At 36.7% G+C, this 14,389-nt stretch overlaps 1 protein-coding gene across 2 annotated transcripts in view; it reads left to right on the forward strand.

Moving 5' to 3' along the window:
- Positions 1-14,389, forward strand: part of LOC106881243 (mitogen-activated protein kinase kinase kinase 1) — a 251,732-nt gene that overhangs the window by 215,139 nt on the left and 22,204 nt on the right. For both annotated transcript variants that reach the window (XM_089356790.1, XM_089356789.1), the window contains exons 9-12: positions 1,603-1,720; positions 3,627-3,869; positions 5,629-5,750; positions 11,108-11,199. In XM_089356790.1, coding sequence (XP_089212916.1) covers positions 1,603-1,720; positions 3,627-3,869; positions 5,629-5,750; positions 11,108-11,199 — 575 coding nt within the window. The remainder of the gene's footprint in view (positions 1-1,602; positions 1,721-3,626; positions 3,870-5,628; positions 5,751-11,107; positions 11,200-14,389) is intronic.

Genomic DNA, 14,389 nt, shown 5'->3' on the forward strand with positions numbered 1-14,389 from the left:
GCTTTCCATGCTAGTATGGGTTGGACGATTTGACTGAGGACTGGTGAAACCAGATGGCTACATCAGGCTCCAATCTGATTTGGCAGAGTTTCTACAGCTGGATGCCCTTCCTAACGCCAACCACTCAGAGAGTGTAGTGGGTGCTTTTACGTGCCACCGGCACGAAGGCTAGTCAGGCAGTACTGGCAACGGCCACGCTCAAAATGGTGTATTTTATGTGCCACCCGCACAAGAGTCAATCCAGGGGCACTGGCAACGATCTTGCTTGAAAGTCCTTACACATGCCGCGGGCACAAGTGCCAGAAAGGCGACGCTGGGCACAGGTGTCAGTACGATTTCGCTTTTGCTTGCCTCAACAGGTCTTCGCAAGCTGAGTTTCGTGCCCAATGAAGGAGACGACGTTATATATATATATATATATATATATATATATATATATATATATATATGCATGCATAAAGATTCAACTTTATAATGTTTTAATTATTCTAATTAATTTCTAAAGTTTGAATTGAAACAGCTGTCAGAGATTATGTCTATTTTTGTAATCAATAAATAATTATTAATTGATTTATCTCTATTTTCTTATTTTTCTTATGTATCTGAATATAGTGTTGTCTAAATTATGCAAAAATGAAAATAACACTGACATCTCATTTTAACAGATATATTTACCAAAATTACATGAAAATATCTTAAAATAGTAAAGAGTAAATTTATTCAATAAAATCACCATTGACTTCAACCACAGCCTCCAGACCACTTCCGAATCTCCTACAACTCCTCTGGACGGTCTCCTTGTTTAAGTTGGTGAATGCTGCCATAATCCTTGCCTTCCGTTCATCTTTGGTGTTTCGAAGAGTTTTGTTAGTCACTCGCTCAACTGCGCTTCACACATAATAATCAAGGAGGTTGCAGTCTGGGGATTTAGGTGGCCAGATGTTAGGGGTGACGTGGTCGCAAAAATTGTCTGACAGCCATGACTGGGTTCTCCTGCTTGTGTAGCAGTTGTGAATCCTGTTGCCAGACATAGGGTCTTCCAGCGCCACGCTCTTGACCCAAGGCAGCACTACCTCCTCCAGGCACTTGATCTAGGCCTCAATATTGAGTCTAAGGCCATGTGAGAAGATGAATGGAGGCATAACATAGCCATCACTAGTGATCACTTCAAACACCATGATGTTGACTGGATGTTTGATTTTTATCACTCTTGGTACATGTCCTCAAATTTCAGTCCTCAGATTGACACCCAAACACTCTGATATGTTCTTATTTGAACTTCCAGCGCAAATGCCAAACAGTACAACATGTTGAGAACCAACAATCTATATGATATAGTGTGATATGGTAGTAATTTGGTGCAATACTTGTGCTGAGGAATCTGTCTTTGCTATTTCAGTGGATTTGAGACCATAGTAGTAGAAAAAACAGAGTGGAAACAGCATATTTGTGTGAGTCAATGGTGTTTTTGATTAATGAATCTTTCTTAATTAGCCTTATACCTTTTTGTTTTTAATCTGATCAGTCTATCCCTTGACTGCAAACCGAACATTTTTTTTTATACTTTTCATTGGAACATTTTCCCCATTTACCTTTAATCAGTGAAACAGGCATCAGCCAAGGAGAAGTTTCTTCACCGTTGATTCCAGATGACTTAAGACTTCCGTATGCTGAACCAGTTCCTGTAGAATACAGAGACACAGCTCGACCTTGGATCCAGGTATGTATGGGTTTACCATTTTTAGAAGACAAAAAAAGAAACTAGAGTCAAAGCATGTATGTGAAGGAAGAGATAAATGAAAGTGTGAGATATGTATAAATATAGAGAGTTATCTATGTATATCAGTGAAGGTGTATGGCTCAGTGGTTAGAACGTCAGGCCCACAATCACAAGGCAGTGAGTTCAATTCCTGGACTAGGTTGTGTGTTGTGTTTTTGAGCAAGACACTTTATTTCACATAAATCCAGTTCACTGAGTTGCAACATCATTGGTGCCAACCTGTATCAGCCTTTGCCTTTCTCTTGGATAACATCGGTGTCATGGGGAGGGGAGGCAGGTATGCATGGACGATAGCTGGTCTTCCATAAACAACCCTGCCTGGATTTGTGCCTTGAAGGGTAACTTTCTTGGGGCAATCCTATGGTCATTCATAACCAAAGGGGGTTTTTACCCTTTACTCTTTTATCCAAGTATATTTAATACTGCTGTGATATTAGTCCTTGCAACAGTTTAGAGCAAGAATCAAAACCGACTGGTTGCCCTATCTTTATAGTCTGTCTAGATTCATTTACATCTCCCAAGATATCTAGATAAAGTAGTAGATGGCTCTGTATTATAATGCAAAGATGAGTCTTATATACTCTTATATATATATATATATATATATATATATATATATAGAGAGAGAGAGAGAGAGAGAGACGCAAGATCGTTGCCAGTGCCGATGGACTGGCTCCTGTGCAGGTGGCACATAAAATACACCATTTCAAGCGTGGCCGTTGCCAGTACCCGCCTGACTGGCCCTCGTGCCGGTGGCACGTAAAAGCACCCACTACACTCTCAGAGTGGTTGGCGTTAGGAAGGGCATCCAGCTGTAGAAACTCTGCCAAATCAGATTGGAGCCTGGTGTCGCCTCCTGGTCCACCAGTCCTCAGTCAATCGTCCAACCCATGCTAGCATGGAAAGCGGACGTTAAACGACGATGATGATGATGATGATATATATACTGATTTTATTATAGAGAACTTAGGTTTTTAAGAATTACTATGTAGCCTAAGCTGATAGAGGAAGTGCCTGTTAACCATTTCTTGTGATATAACTCACCCCTACTTTCTTGTACATTGTTACAAGAACAGAAGTGGAATTCCACATCTTCTTTCTACCAATGCTGTACTTCTGCTCTGCAAAGGGCTTATTGGTTTGTTCATCTTAATGCTCTGTACCCTAATTGCAGAGGTCTTCTGTCACAGTCTGCAAAATGTTTTTGCATTATATGTGTATTATATATATAAAATATATGTATTATATATGTTATGATTAAATTATATATTGTGTATTTTATTGTGTTTTGTTATACGTGTGATCCCCTGGCCCAAGGAAAAGATTGTCTTGTAAAGAGCACATGTGTAGGTGCCACGTAAAAACATTTGTACTGGTGCCACATAAAAGCACCCAGTACACTCTGTAAAGTGGTTGGTGTTAGGAAGGGCATACAGCCATAGAAATCATGCCAGAGCAGACAATCAGAGTCTGGTGCGGCTGCCTGGCTTGCCACCTCCTGTCAAACAGTTCATCCCATGCCAGCATGGAAAGTAAACGTTAAATGATGATGATGATGATGTTGATGATGATGATGGATGTTGATGATGATGATGATGATGATGATGATGATGATGGATGTTGATGATGATGATGATGATGATGGATGATGATGATGATAATGATGATGGTGATGATGATGATGATGGATGATGATGATGATGATGATGATGATGATGGATGTTGATGATGATGATGATGGATGTTGATGATGATGATGATGATGATGATGAAACAGGTCCATGGTACAAAAAAAAAAATGGGTACCTTGCTCTACTACCATTACTCTTTCTTTATTTCTCCATAGGTTCTGGGTGAGGACCTCGTGTGCTGTCTATTTTCACGGAACTGGTCAATTCGAGAGGCTGCGTTGAAGTATCTAAGTCGTGAGATGGTATCCACGTTGCTGAGAGGTTCCGGAGAAGGTCGCAGTGGTGCAATGATATCTTCGAGTCAACAGACTGCCACCCATCAGATGCTGGAATGTTGTTGCAGTGTGCTTGCATTCATGTGTGCAGACCCTGTCTATAGAGTCTTCATTTCATGTCTTGTAAGTTTACCTTGTTCTACTTTGATATTTTGCTGAAGTTGTTTTCGTTGTTCTTACTTACACAGCTTGAGATGGGGGATGAATTTACCCTTCATCTTTTCAGGATTAATAAAATAAGTACCAGTTGACTGCCAGGGGTTGTTGAATTAAAATCAACTTTCCCTGCTCCTTAACCCTTTCATTACTGTATTTATTTTGAGATGCTCTGTGTTTCTTTCAATTATTTTAAATATAACAAAGAATTTAGTAAAATAACTTAGTTATCATTCAGCTAGTCTTAGGAACATAAGTTGTGACTAAAGTTTGGTGGAAGATTTTAATTCAAAACTTTTGAAAACAAGACATTTGTACTACAGAGCCAGAGCCGGTTTCAGCCGGGTTGGTAACGAAAGGGTTAAATCTGTGACTTTGTATCTGTGTTAGAAATGATCTTGCTGAAAAAAATATAATGTCTTGCAGTATTTGTTCCAGCTCTTTATGTTCCATGTTCAAATCCTGCCGAGGTCAACTTAACCATTTAACCTTCTGGGGTTGATAAAATAAAGTATCAGTCAAGTACTGGGGTCAGTTTAATCAACTAGCCCTTTCTTTTAAATTATTTGACTAAATTCATGGAGAGCAGTATTTGTTCTAACTCTTTATATTCTGAGTTCAAATTTTGGCCAGATCAACCTTACTTTTTATTCTTCTGGGGAATTGATAAAATATAGTATCAATCGAGTACAGGGGTCAGTTTATTTGACTAGCTCTTCCCTTTAAATTATCTGGTAGAATTAGTAGAAATGCTGGTTAAAATATCTTGCGATATTTGTTTTGGCTCTTTAAGTTCAAACCCTGCCTAGGTCACCTTTGCTTTTCATCCTTCTGGGCTCGATAAAATAAAGTACCAGTCAAGTATTGGAGTTAGTTTAATCGAGTAACCCCTTCCCACCAAATTTTTGGCCTTGTCCTCATATATATACATACATACACACACACACACACACACAGGCACACACACACACATATATATTTATATATATATATTTATATATGTGTATATAAAAGAGACCACTAAAGTGGACTGTTAATGTGCTAGAAGAAGATCACTTAAAAATTCTCAAAGAAAATTCAGCGGAGCAAAAACAGGCGGGTGAGACTAGTGAAATATATATATATATATATATATATATATATATATATATATATATGAGAGAGAGAGAGAGAGAGAGATATTTAAAGGTATTATTAATATAAAATAATAATATAAGTGGCTAGCAAGCCTAAAATAACCATAAAGGTAAAATTATATATATATATGTATGTATGTATGTATATATATATGTGTATATATATATATATGTATATATATATATGTATATATATATATATATATATATATATATATATATATATATATATATATATATATATACATTTTAGAGGTAATACTTGATAATTGCAAGCACCTGTATATGCCAGATAGTGGCTGAAGATAGCTTTATACCATCCTGTCTATCAATCAATTATATACCCATATAATGATGCAACGACTATAAAGCTTGAAACACGTGTACCACGGAATCCTTTGTGTTCTGTTTTTATTTTTACGTTTTTAATTTATACATATATATATATATATAAGCTTCTAACTGCCTGTGCTTTGATATATGAAATGAAATGTTTTTCTCTGTTCTTCATTTACCAAATTGCAAGTTGAGTTACTTCCCCTTTGAGTAAGAGTCAAACCTTCTGGTCTTTTTTTTTTTTTTTTTTTTAGCGCACTCTCCGAGCGTTGCTGTCATACACACCATGCCGAGACAAACAACAGAGGAAACGGTTACAGATCATCTTGAAACCTGTTATTGAAGCCATCATTATTAAATGTACAGATGGAAACAAGTAAGTTTCTTTCTTCTGCCTCTTGGTGTTTCTTTCAGCTTTCAACCTGTTGTACCCACCCTCACTGCTGCTGCTGTTGTTGTTGTTGTTGTCATTGTTGTCAGCCCCAGGTCACCACTGATTCAACAAATCTGTGATCAAAGTCTTGATCCAGCTGTGATCATCTGGTATTAGGCGCAGGAGTGGCTGTGTGGTAAGTAGCTTGCTTACCGACCATATGGTTCCGGGTTCATTCCCACTGCGTGGCACCTTGGGCAAGTGTCTTCTACTATAGCCTTGGGCCGACCAAAGCCATGTGAGTGGATTTGGTCGACAGAAACTGAAAGAAGCCCGTCTTATATATGTATATATATGTATGTGTGTGTATATGTTTGTATGTCTGTGTTTGTCCCCCCAACATTGCTTGACAACTGATGCTGGTGTGTTTACGTCCCCGTAACTTAGCGGTTCGGCAAAAGAGACCGATAGAATAAGTACTAGGCTTCCAAAGAATAAGTCCTGGAGTTGATTTGCTCGACTAAAGGCGGTGCTCCAGCATGGCCGCAGTCAAATGACTGAAACAAGTAAAAGAGAAAGAGAAAGAGAGAGTCCACCAAAGATTATATGTTCTTCTTTGAGATTATTATCTTTTGAACCCTAGGTCAGCCTTGGTCCAGAAGACATGTGATCAAAGATGATTTAGCCATAACTGTTTTTAGCCATTTTTTTATACTGGCTTAATGTATCTTGGACTACATTATCTGATATGTCCTTCTTTTCATTATTGTTGCTGTGTAGCTCTAGGCCAGCTTTGGAAGGAATGATAGAAGGGAGATGGGCAGGACTGGATTTAAACTTAGTGGGGGCCCTTGGGCTAATAGGTTGTGGGGGAGCCTCTATGAGTTTGCTAATTCAAAACAAAATAAGATAATAAAATGGAGCCCCATTAAAACTAGGGGCCTGAAAGAGTTTGCAGAGCCCCCCCCCCCCCCCCCCCAAAAAAAAACTTGAAAAGGCCTCAATAAATTCAGAGGGTCTCAGTTAAATTTAGTGGCTTTTTAAATTTAGAAGGATCCCATTAATTCAAAAGGGGGCTCAATACTGTTAAAAAATCTAGTGGATTAAAGTAAAAAAAACCAAATACAAATTATTTATTTGATTGCTGTAAAAATATCTTTTAATCTTTAACTCCAAACTTTAGACTTAAAGGAACCCCTTGCCCCTGTTCAATATTGACCTGTAATAAATCCCGCCCTGTCTCAGACAGGATGGTTGAAGAGGAAATGAGGGAAAGAGAGAGTGATGTATATTATTAATATCAACAGTGAATGATAGAAGAGGGAGTAACGAGAGAGGGATGGGGGTAATGGTAAGAGAAAGAGCAGTAGATTTTAGTGGAGTAATAGGGACAGAGTGGAGGCGCAATGGCCCAGTGGTTAGGGCAGCGGACTCGCGGTCATAGGATCGCGGTTTCGATTCCCAGACCGGGCGTTGTGAGTGTTTATTGAGCGAAAACACCTAAAGCTCCACGAGGCTCCAGCAGAGGATGGTGGCGAACCCTGCTGTACTCTTTCACCACAACTTTCTCTCACTCTTACTTCCTGTTTCTGTTGTGCTTGTAATTCAAAGGGCCTGCCTTGTCACACTGTGTCACGCTGAATATCCCCGAGAACTACGTTAAGGGTACACGTGTCTGTGGAGTGCTCAGCCACTTGCATGTTAATTTCACGAGCAGGCTGTTCCGTTGATCGGATCAACTGGAACCCTCGACGTTGTAAGCGACGGAGTGCCGCAATAAGGACAGAGTAATGGGAGAAAATGAATAAGAGTGGTGGCAAGCAATAAAAAAAAAAGGGGTTGATCAGTAGTGGTGAGAGTGGTTGAATATGGATAGCGCTGAAGCCATCTCTTATTAACACAGGTGGCATGATGGGTGAAGAGAAGCTGAGAGATAAAGGATAATGTGAGCAGTATGGCATTGAATATGGACAAAAGCAGCATCATCTTTTAAACAAGCAGAATGGTACAGTAAATATGAGAAAGGGTGTGTAATAGATGTGAAGGTTAACAAAAGAAGGGATGGGACAGAAAAGATGTGTCTAACCCTTTGATTACATGATTAAATTTCATGGTCCAACAACTTAATTATCATAGTTTCTTATTCCTTCTGTCTATACCCCACTCAGTTGAGGGGTCATATCTTGTGGGTATTTGGCGACCCCTCTTGTGATGGTGTAAGAAGCATCCAATCCACTCTGTAAAGTGGTTGGTCTTAGGAAGAGCATCCAGTTGTAGAAACCTGGCGGAGCCCTCTGGTTTGTCTGTTCTTGTCAAACCATCTAACCTGTGCCAGCATGGAAAAAAAGGACATTAAATGATGATGATGGTGAAGGTTGTGGTGATGACGATCACAATGACAATGACATCGTCACTGAGAGTGTCTCTGCTTCTCACAACATAAGGAAAGGTTTTTTTTACATAGCCATTGGGCAAAATCACTTCCCAACGTTAACTGCTATAAAAGTTTGAGTGGAAATATCTACTTTCTGCATTGAGAGAGCATGACAGACAAAAGCCCCACTTATAGGTATTACACATCCAAAATCTCCACTGCTTGGTGGGTTGATTTCTTATAGCACACTATGTTGCCACCCACCACAGTCCTTTCTTATCCCTTTGTGATGTTCAGCATCTTCAGCTTGTTGATCGGTTTTCACCTCTTCATCCTAGGTCTTTCCTTCTCTTCTCTCTCTCTTCTATTTGTTCATTCTACTTCAAGTGTTCAGTACTTCTTCATACAACCAGCATCCTCCTTACATGTCTATCAGTGTGGTCCTCTCTCTTGCATCCTACATTCAATTCCTCTTACAGCCAGCTTTTCTATTAGCTCACTTGTGCTCTGTTCTTAACGCATGCTAACATTACACACCCAGCAGAGTATACCCACTTCGTTTCATTTTAGTCTTTGCAAATCCTCTGTCTTCAAAGCCCATGTAGTATTACCCTTACAGTTTATACACAAGCATCATAGAATCTACCTTTCACTCTGATAGAGAAATCCTTTGTTGCCAGCTGAAATACCTACCCCACTCATCATTTTTGTACCCCATTCTTACTCTAGCTACTGTGCTTTCGGAACACCCTCCTCTACTGCTAATTAGATCACCTAGCTAACAAAAACCCTCAACTACTATTTTGGAGCCTTCCATGTATTTGAAAGTATCTATTTCATGTGTACTCTTACTGCTGGCTGCTCCTATGCATTTGCCACGTACAAAATCTACCTTTCCCCTTAACCTGTTTACCTTTGATCCCACTATACCTCTTGGGCATACATGGTACACACTAATTTCTACATATACATGTTTGTTTGTTTGTTTGTATGTATGTATGTATGTATGTATGTATGTATGGTGTGTATATGTGTGTGTATGTATGTATGCATGTATGTATGTAGCTCTCTGTCTATCTATCTATCTATCTATCTATCTATCTATCTATCTATCTATCTATCTATCTATCTTTCTATCTGTCTGTCTGTCTGTCTGTCTATTTGTGTGTGTGTGTGTGTTATTAATTTACTAACCTTTTTGTTACCATATTTCTGCTGAAAACCACTTCCTTTGTTTCAACTAATTTTGAAGAAAATAGAGAATTTATATTCTTCCAGCATGCAAGTCAATGTAGCATATAGCATACGCATGTAGTGTAACCATTCAAACATTATCCTTATCTTTCCAAACCCTGCTGCATTTCACATGGAATTTTTGGTCCTCCAAAGTCATCTTGGTGGATATGAGGGAGTTCTGAAAAGTTCCTAGCTGTAAGGGTTTCATGAAAGGTCTGGTTGAAGGCCCAACTTTCCTAGTTCTTTTACAGGGCTTAAAAAACCTGAAAGATTGCTGCAATAAGTGTGTGAATATGTTGCATAAAATCATAATTAACTGACCCTCGTGCATTTTCTTTTATCCAAAGTCAGGAACATTTCAGCAACCTCTCACACATATATATATATATATATATATATATATATATACAGATAAATATATGTGTGTGTGTGTGTGTATGTGTATATATATATATATATATATATATATATATATATATATATATATATATATATAAAATATATAGTTTTAGGGAAAATAACCAAGTTTCAAGAACTCATCAATGAAAATCCACTATCACATATAGAAAAATTAACAATTAAAAGCACAATAAATGAGTATAATATAAAGCAAATTAAATATCATAAGATAAATATAATATATATATATTATATTATATTATATTATATTATATTTATCTTATGATATATATTATATTATATTATATTATATTATATTTATCTTATGATATTTAATTTGCTTTATATTATACTCATTTATTGTGCTTTTAATTGTTAATTTTTCTATATGTGATAGTGGATTTTCATCGATGAGTTCTTGAAACTTGGTTATTTTCCCTAAAACTATATATTTTATCTATAAAGCTCAATTTAATTTTAATTTTTTATAAATTGATTTTAATTGAGTTTTTACCTGTAATTTTGGATTTTGTCCCTAATATTATTATATATATATATATATATACATACATGGCACGTGTAAAGACATTCGAGTGAGATCGTTGCCAGTGCTGCTGGACTGGCTCCTGTACAGGTGGCACATAAAATACACCATTTTGAGCGTGGCCGTTGCCAGTACTGCCTGACTAGCCTTCACGCCGGTGGCACGTAAAAGCACCCACTACACTCTCGGAGTGGTTGGTGTTAGGAAGGGCATCCAGCTGTAGAAACTCCACCAAATCAGATTGGAGCCTGGTGTAGCCATCTGGTTCACCAGTCCTCAGTCAAATCGTCCAACCCATGCTAACATGGAAAGCGGACGTTAAACGATGATGATGATGATGATGATGACATGAGGAGGTGCTGAAAAGTTTCTGGCTTTTAGGGTATCATGAAAGGCTTGGTTGGAGGCCCAACCTTCTGAGTTCTTTTACAGGGCTTAGAAAAACTGAAGGACTGCTGCAATAAATGTGTGAATCTAAGAGGGGAATATGTTGAATAAAATCATAACTAAATCGTCCTCCTGCATTTCCTTTTACCCACAGCCTGTAACTTTTCAGTGTCCCCTTGTAACTTGTCCTGGCTTTTTTGGCTGTAAATTTTGGTCTGAAAAAATTTGAATTTCATGCTGAAAAATATAGTATTTTCGTCTTTATTCAACTAGTGTTTGGAATATAAATTAACAAAAAATTTTGGTGAAGTTTTGAAGTTAGATCACTTGAAAACAGGGATTTCATATCATAGAACCAGGGGCAGTTTCGGTGTTTCTGCCAAACATTTTACACTGTCTTCTTTTTCTCTCTTCTTTCAGACGTACCAGCCAGCTGTCACTGTCCACTATGGTTGAACTGACCAAAGGTCAAGATGGTGAACTGGCTGTTGGACGTGAGATTGTCTCTCCTGGTAAGAAATATAACAACTTGATTCTGAAAATAGCTTTCAGTCATTGATTTTATGTGTGTGTGTATGCATGTGTGGGTATGTTTTATTTGGGAAGTAGTGGTGGGATATTTGTTATCAACCATTATCAATATATATATATGTGTGTATAAGGGATGACCACTAGGTGGACATCCAATATGCTAGAAAGAGGTCATCAATGACCCAACCACAAAGAAAAATAATGTTCTGAAAAATTTCACAAAACATTTTTCTGGAGAACATTATTTTTCTTTGTGGTTGGATCGTTAATGACCTCTTTCTAGCATATTGGACGTCCACCTAGTGGTCATCTCTTATACATGTGTAATACAATTTTTTCTGAATTTTCAGATTTTTTTATATGCTAGGCCACTTGGTTTTGAATTGAATTAATATTCAATTTATCACCCTATATATATAAATATATATAAAGCAATGATTCTAGAAAGGAATTTATAAATATAAATATTTGATACATCACTACGTACATTTCCATAAATTACCTAATTTTGACATTAGAGTCGGTATCCTTGAGATTAGTTTAGTCCGGATTATCCCTGAAGGGATAAACATCCCTCTGTGATTCATCCAATAATGCAGTTTTGCCTGATGAAATGAATCAATGATGACAATCAACTGGATGCCAGTGGATAATACAGACTATACTGTATTAACCCATTACTTCCCATAATTCTATTAACTGGAATTTTTTAATGAAACTTTGATTTCTAGCATAAAACAGCCTTTGAAACACTGGAATGATCAAAATAACATTTCAAAATAACATTTCAAAATAACATTTTAAATAGAAATAAGCGAGATATTTGGTGAAAAATTAGCAAACCTCATTTGAATATCAGAGAAATATACCTAGTAGATATAGCAAAAAGGTTAGATATGTGTAAATATTGACAGATAATTACGAAATTTGTAATTTTTAAGTGATCTCATATGAGATCACTGGTAGGTAATGGGTTAATCCCAAGGATACCAACTTTGATGCTAAAACCATGTGATTTGTGGAAACGTGTGTAGCAATGTATTAAATATTTATAAATTCCATCCTAGAATTATTGTTATTTTTATATCTATCCTACCTTATATCGGTATAACCATGATACAACCCTGAAAAACTGACTCACTAATCAGTATCATTAGATGGTAGCTGGCATAATGAAATAGGAGCTTTATTTGCATACCACTAACGTTACCATAAACAAACTTAAAAGATATATATATATATATATAGGCGCAGGAGTGGCTGTGTGGTAAATAGCTTGCTTACCAACCACATGGTTCCCGGTTCAGTCCCACTGCATGGCACCTTGGGCAAGTGTCTTTTTTTATAGCCTTGGGCTGACCAAAGCCTTGTGAGTGGGTTTGTTTGACAGAAACTGAAAGAAGCCTGTCGAATATGTGTTGGTGTGTTCATGTCCCCTGTAACTTAGTGGTTCAGCAAAAGTGACCGATAGAATAAGTACTAGGCTTCCAAAGAATAAGTCCTGGCGTCGATTTGCTTGACTAAAGGCGGTGCTCCAGCATGGCCACAGTCAAAAGACTGAAACAAGTAAAAGAGTATATATATATATATCTATATATATTATTAATATCTGATATAGTTAACCAAGTTCGTTTAACACTGGGTGCTTGGATTTACTAATCCCTTTTACCTTCTGTTATATGTACGTATGTTATATGAAAGAAGCTTGCTTCTCAACCTCATGGCTCTGGGTTCAGCCCCAGTGTGTGGCACCTTGGGCAAGTGTCTTCTACTATGGCCTCAAGCCAAAGCCATCCAAAGCTTTGTGAGTGGATTTGGTAGATGGAAACTGAAAGAAGCCTGTCGTATATATATGTGTGTGTGTGTGTGCGTGTCTTTGTGTCTGTGGAGGAATGGTTTTCGTCTTGATTCTTTCATGTTATCATCTTGAGAAATTGTGAAGATTTTAAGATAATTTTCTCAACATGAAACCATTGGTTTGCCTTAATACACAAATAAAGAAAAATCTATCCACCAATGTGGTGTTGAGCACTCATTCTTGTTGCTTGACATTTACATATATATTGTGTGTGTGATATATATATATATAAATTAAACAATAGGGTAAAAAATTGGATATTAATTAATATCAATTTAATACCAGGGAACCAGCACATTAAAAAAATCATGGAGATTCAGAAAAAATATCTCAGATCTCAAAGGATTATTGTATATGTATATATAAAAGTATATATATAATTCTGAAGAGAACTGAACTCTTCACCTTTACCTCAGCCACATACTCCTGAGTGGCCTCCTTTATATAGATTGTTATACACACACACACACACACACACACACACACACACACACACACACACATATATATATATATATATATACACACACACATAAACAATTATTGTCATGAAAAGTCATATATATATATTTATACACACACACACACACGCACACAGAGTTATAGATAGATAGATAAATAGATATAAAGAGAAAAACAGCAGAGAGATAGATAGATGTAAGCAAGTGTTGTCCTTATTATTGTTGTTGTTATTATTATTTTCATCATCATCATCATCATCATCATTGTTATTATTATTATTATTATTGTTATTATTATTATTATTATTATTATTATTATTATTATTATTATTGTTATTATTATTATTATTATTATTGTTATTATTATTATTATTTTATTCCATTATGTAACCCCACACTTCACATCTGTCTTTGTATTGTCCCCTTCATCCTTTGCCCTGGGAGCGAATAAAAGAAATGTTCATCATCATCATCATCATTATTATTATCATGATTATTATTATTATTATCATTATTATTATTATTATTATTATTATTATTATTATTATTATTATTATTATTATTATTATTATCATCATCATCATCATCATCATCATCATCATAAGATTGTGAGCTGGCAAAACTGATGGCACGCCAGGCAGAATGCTTAGCAGCATTTCGTATATCTTCACATTCTGAGTTCAAATTCCACCGAGGTCGACTTTGCCTTTCATCCTTTTGGGGTTGATAACTTAAGTTCCAGTCAAGTACTAGGATCAATGTAATTGACTATCTCCCCCTCCCCACAAATTCCAGGCCTTGTGCCTATAGCAGAAAGGATTATTATTATTATTATTATTATTATCATTATAA

The sequence above is a fragment of the Octopus bimaculoides genome, chromosome 8, assembly GCF_046866305.1.
Source record: "Octopus bimaculoides isolate indiv1 chromosome 8, ASM4686630v1, whole genome shotgun sequence".
NCBI classification, from domain to species: Eukaryota; Metazoa; Mollusca; class Cephalopoda; order Octopoda; family Octopodidae; genus Octopus; species Octopus bimaculoides.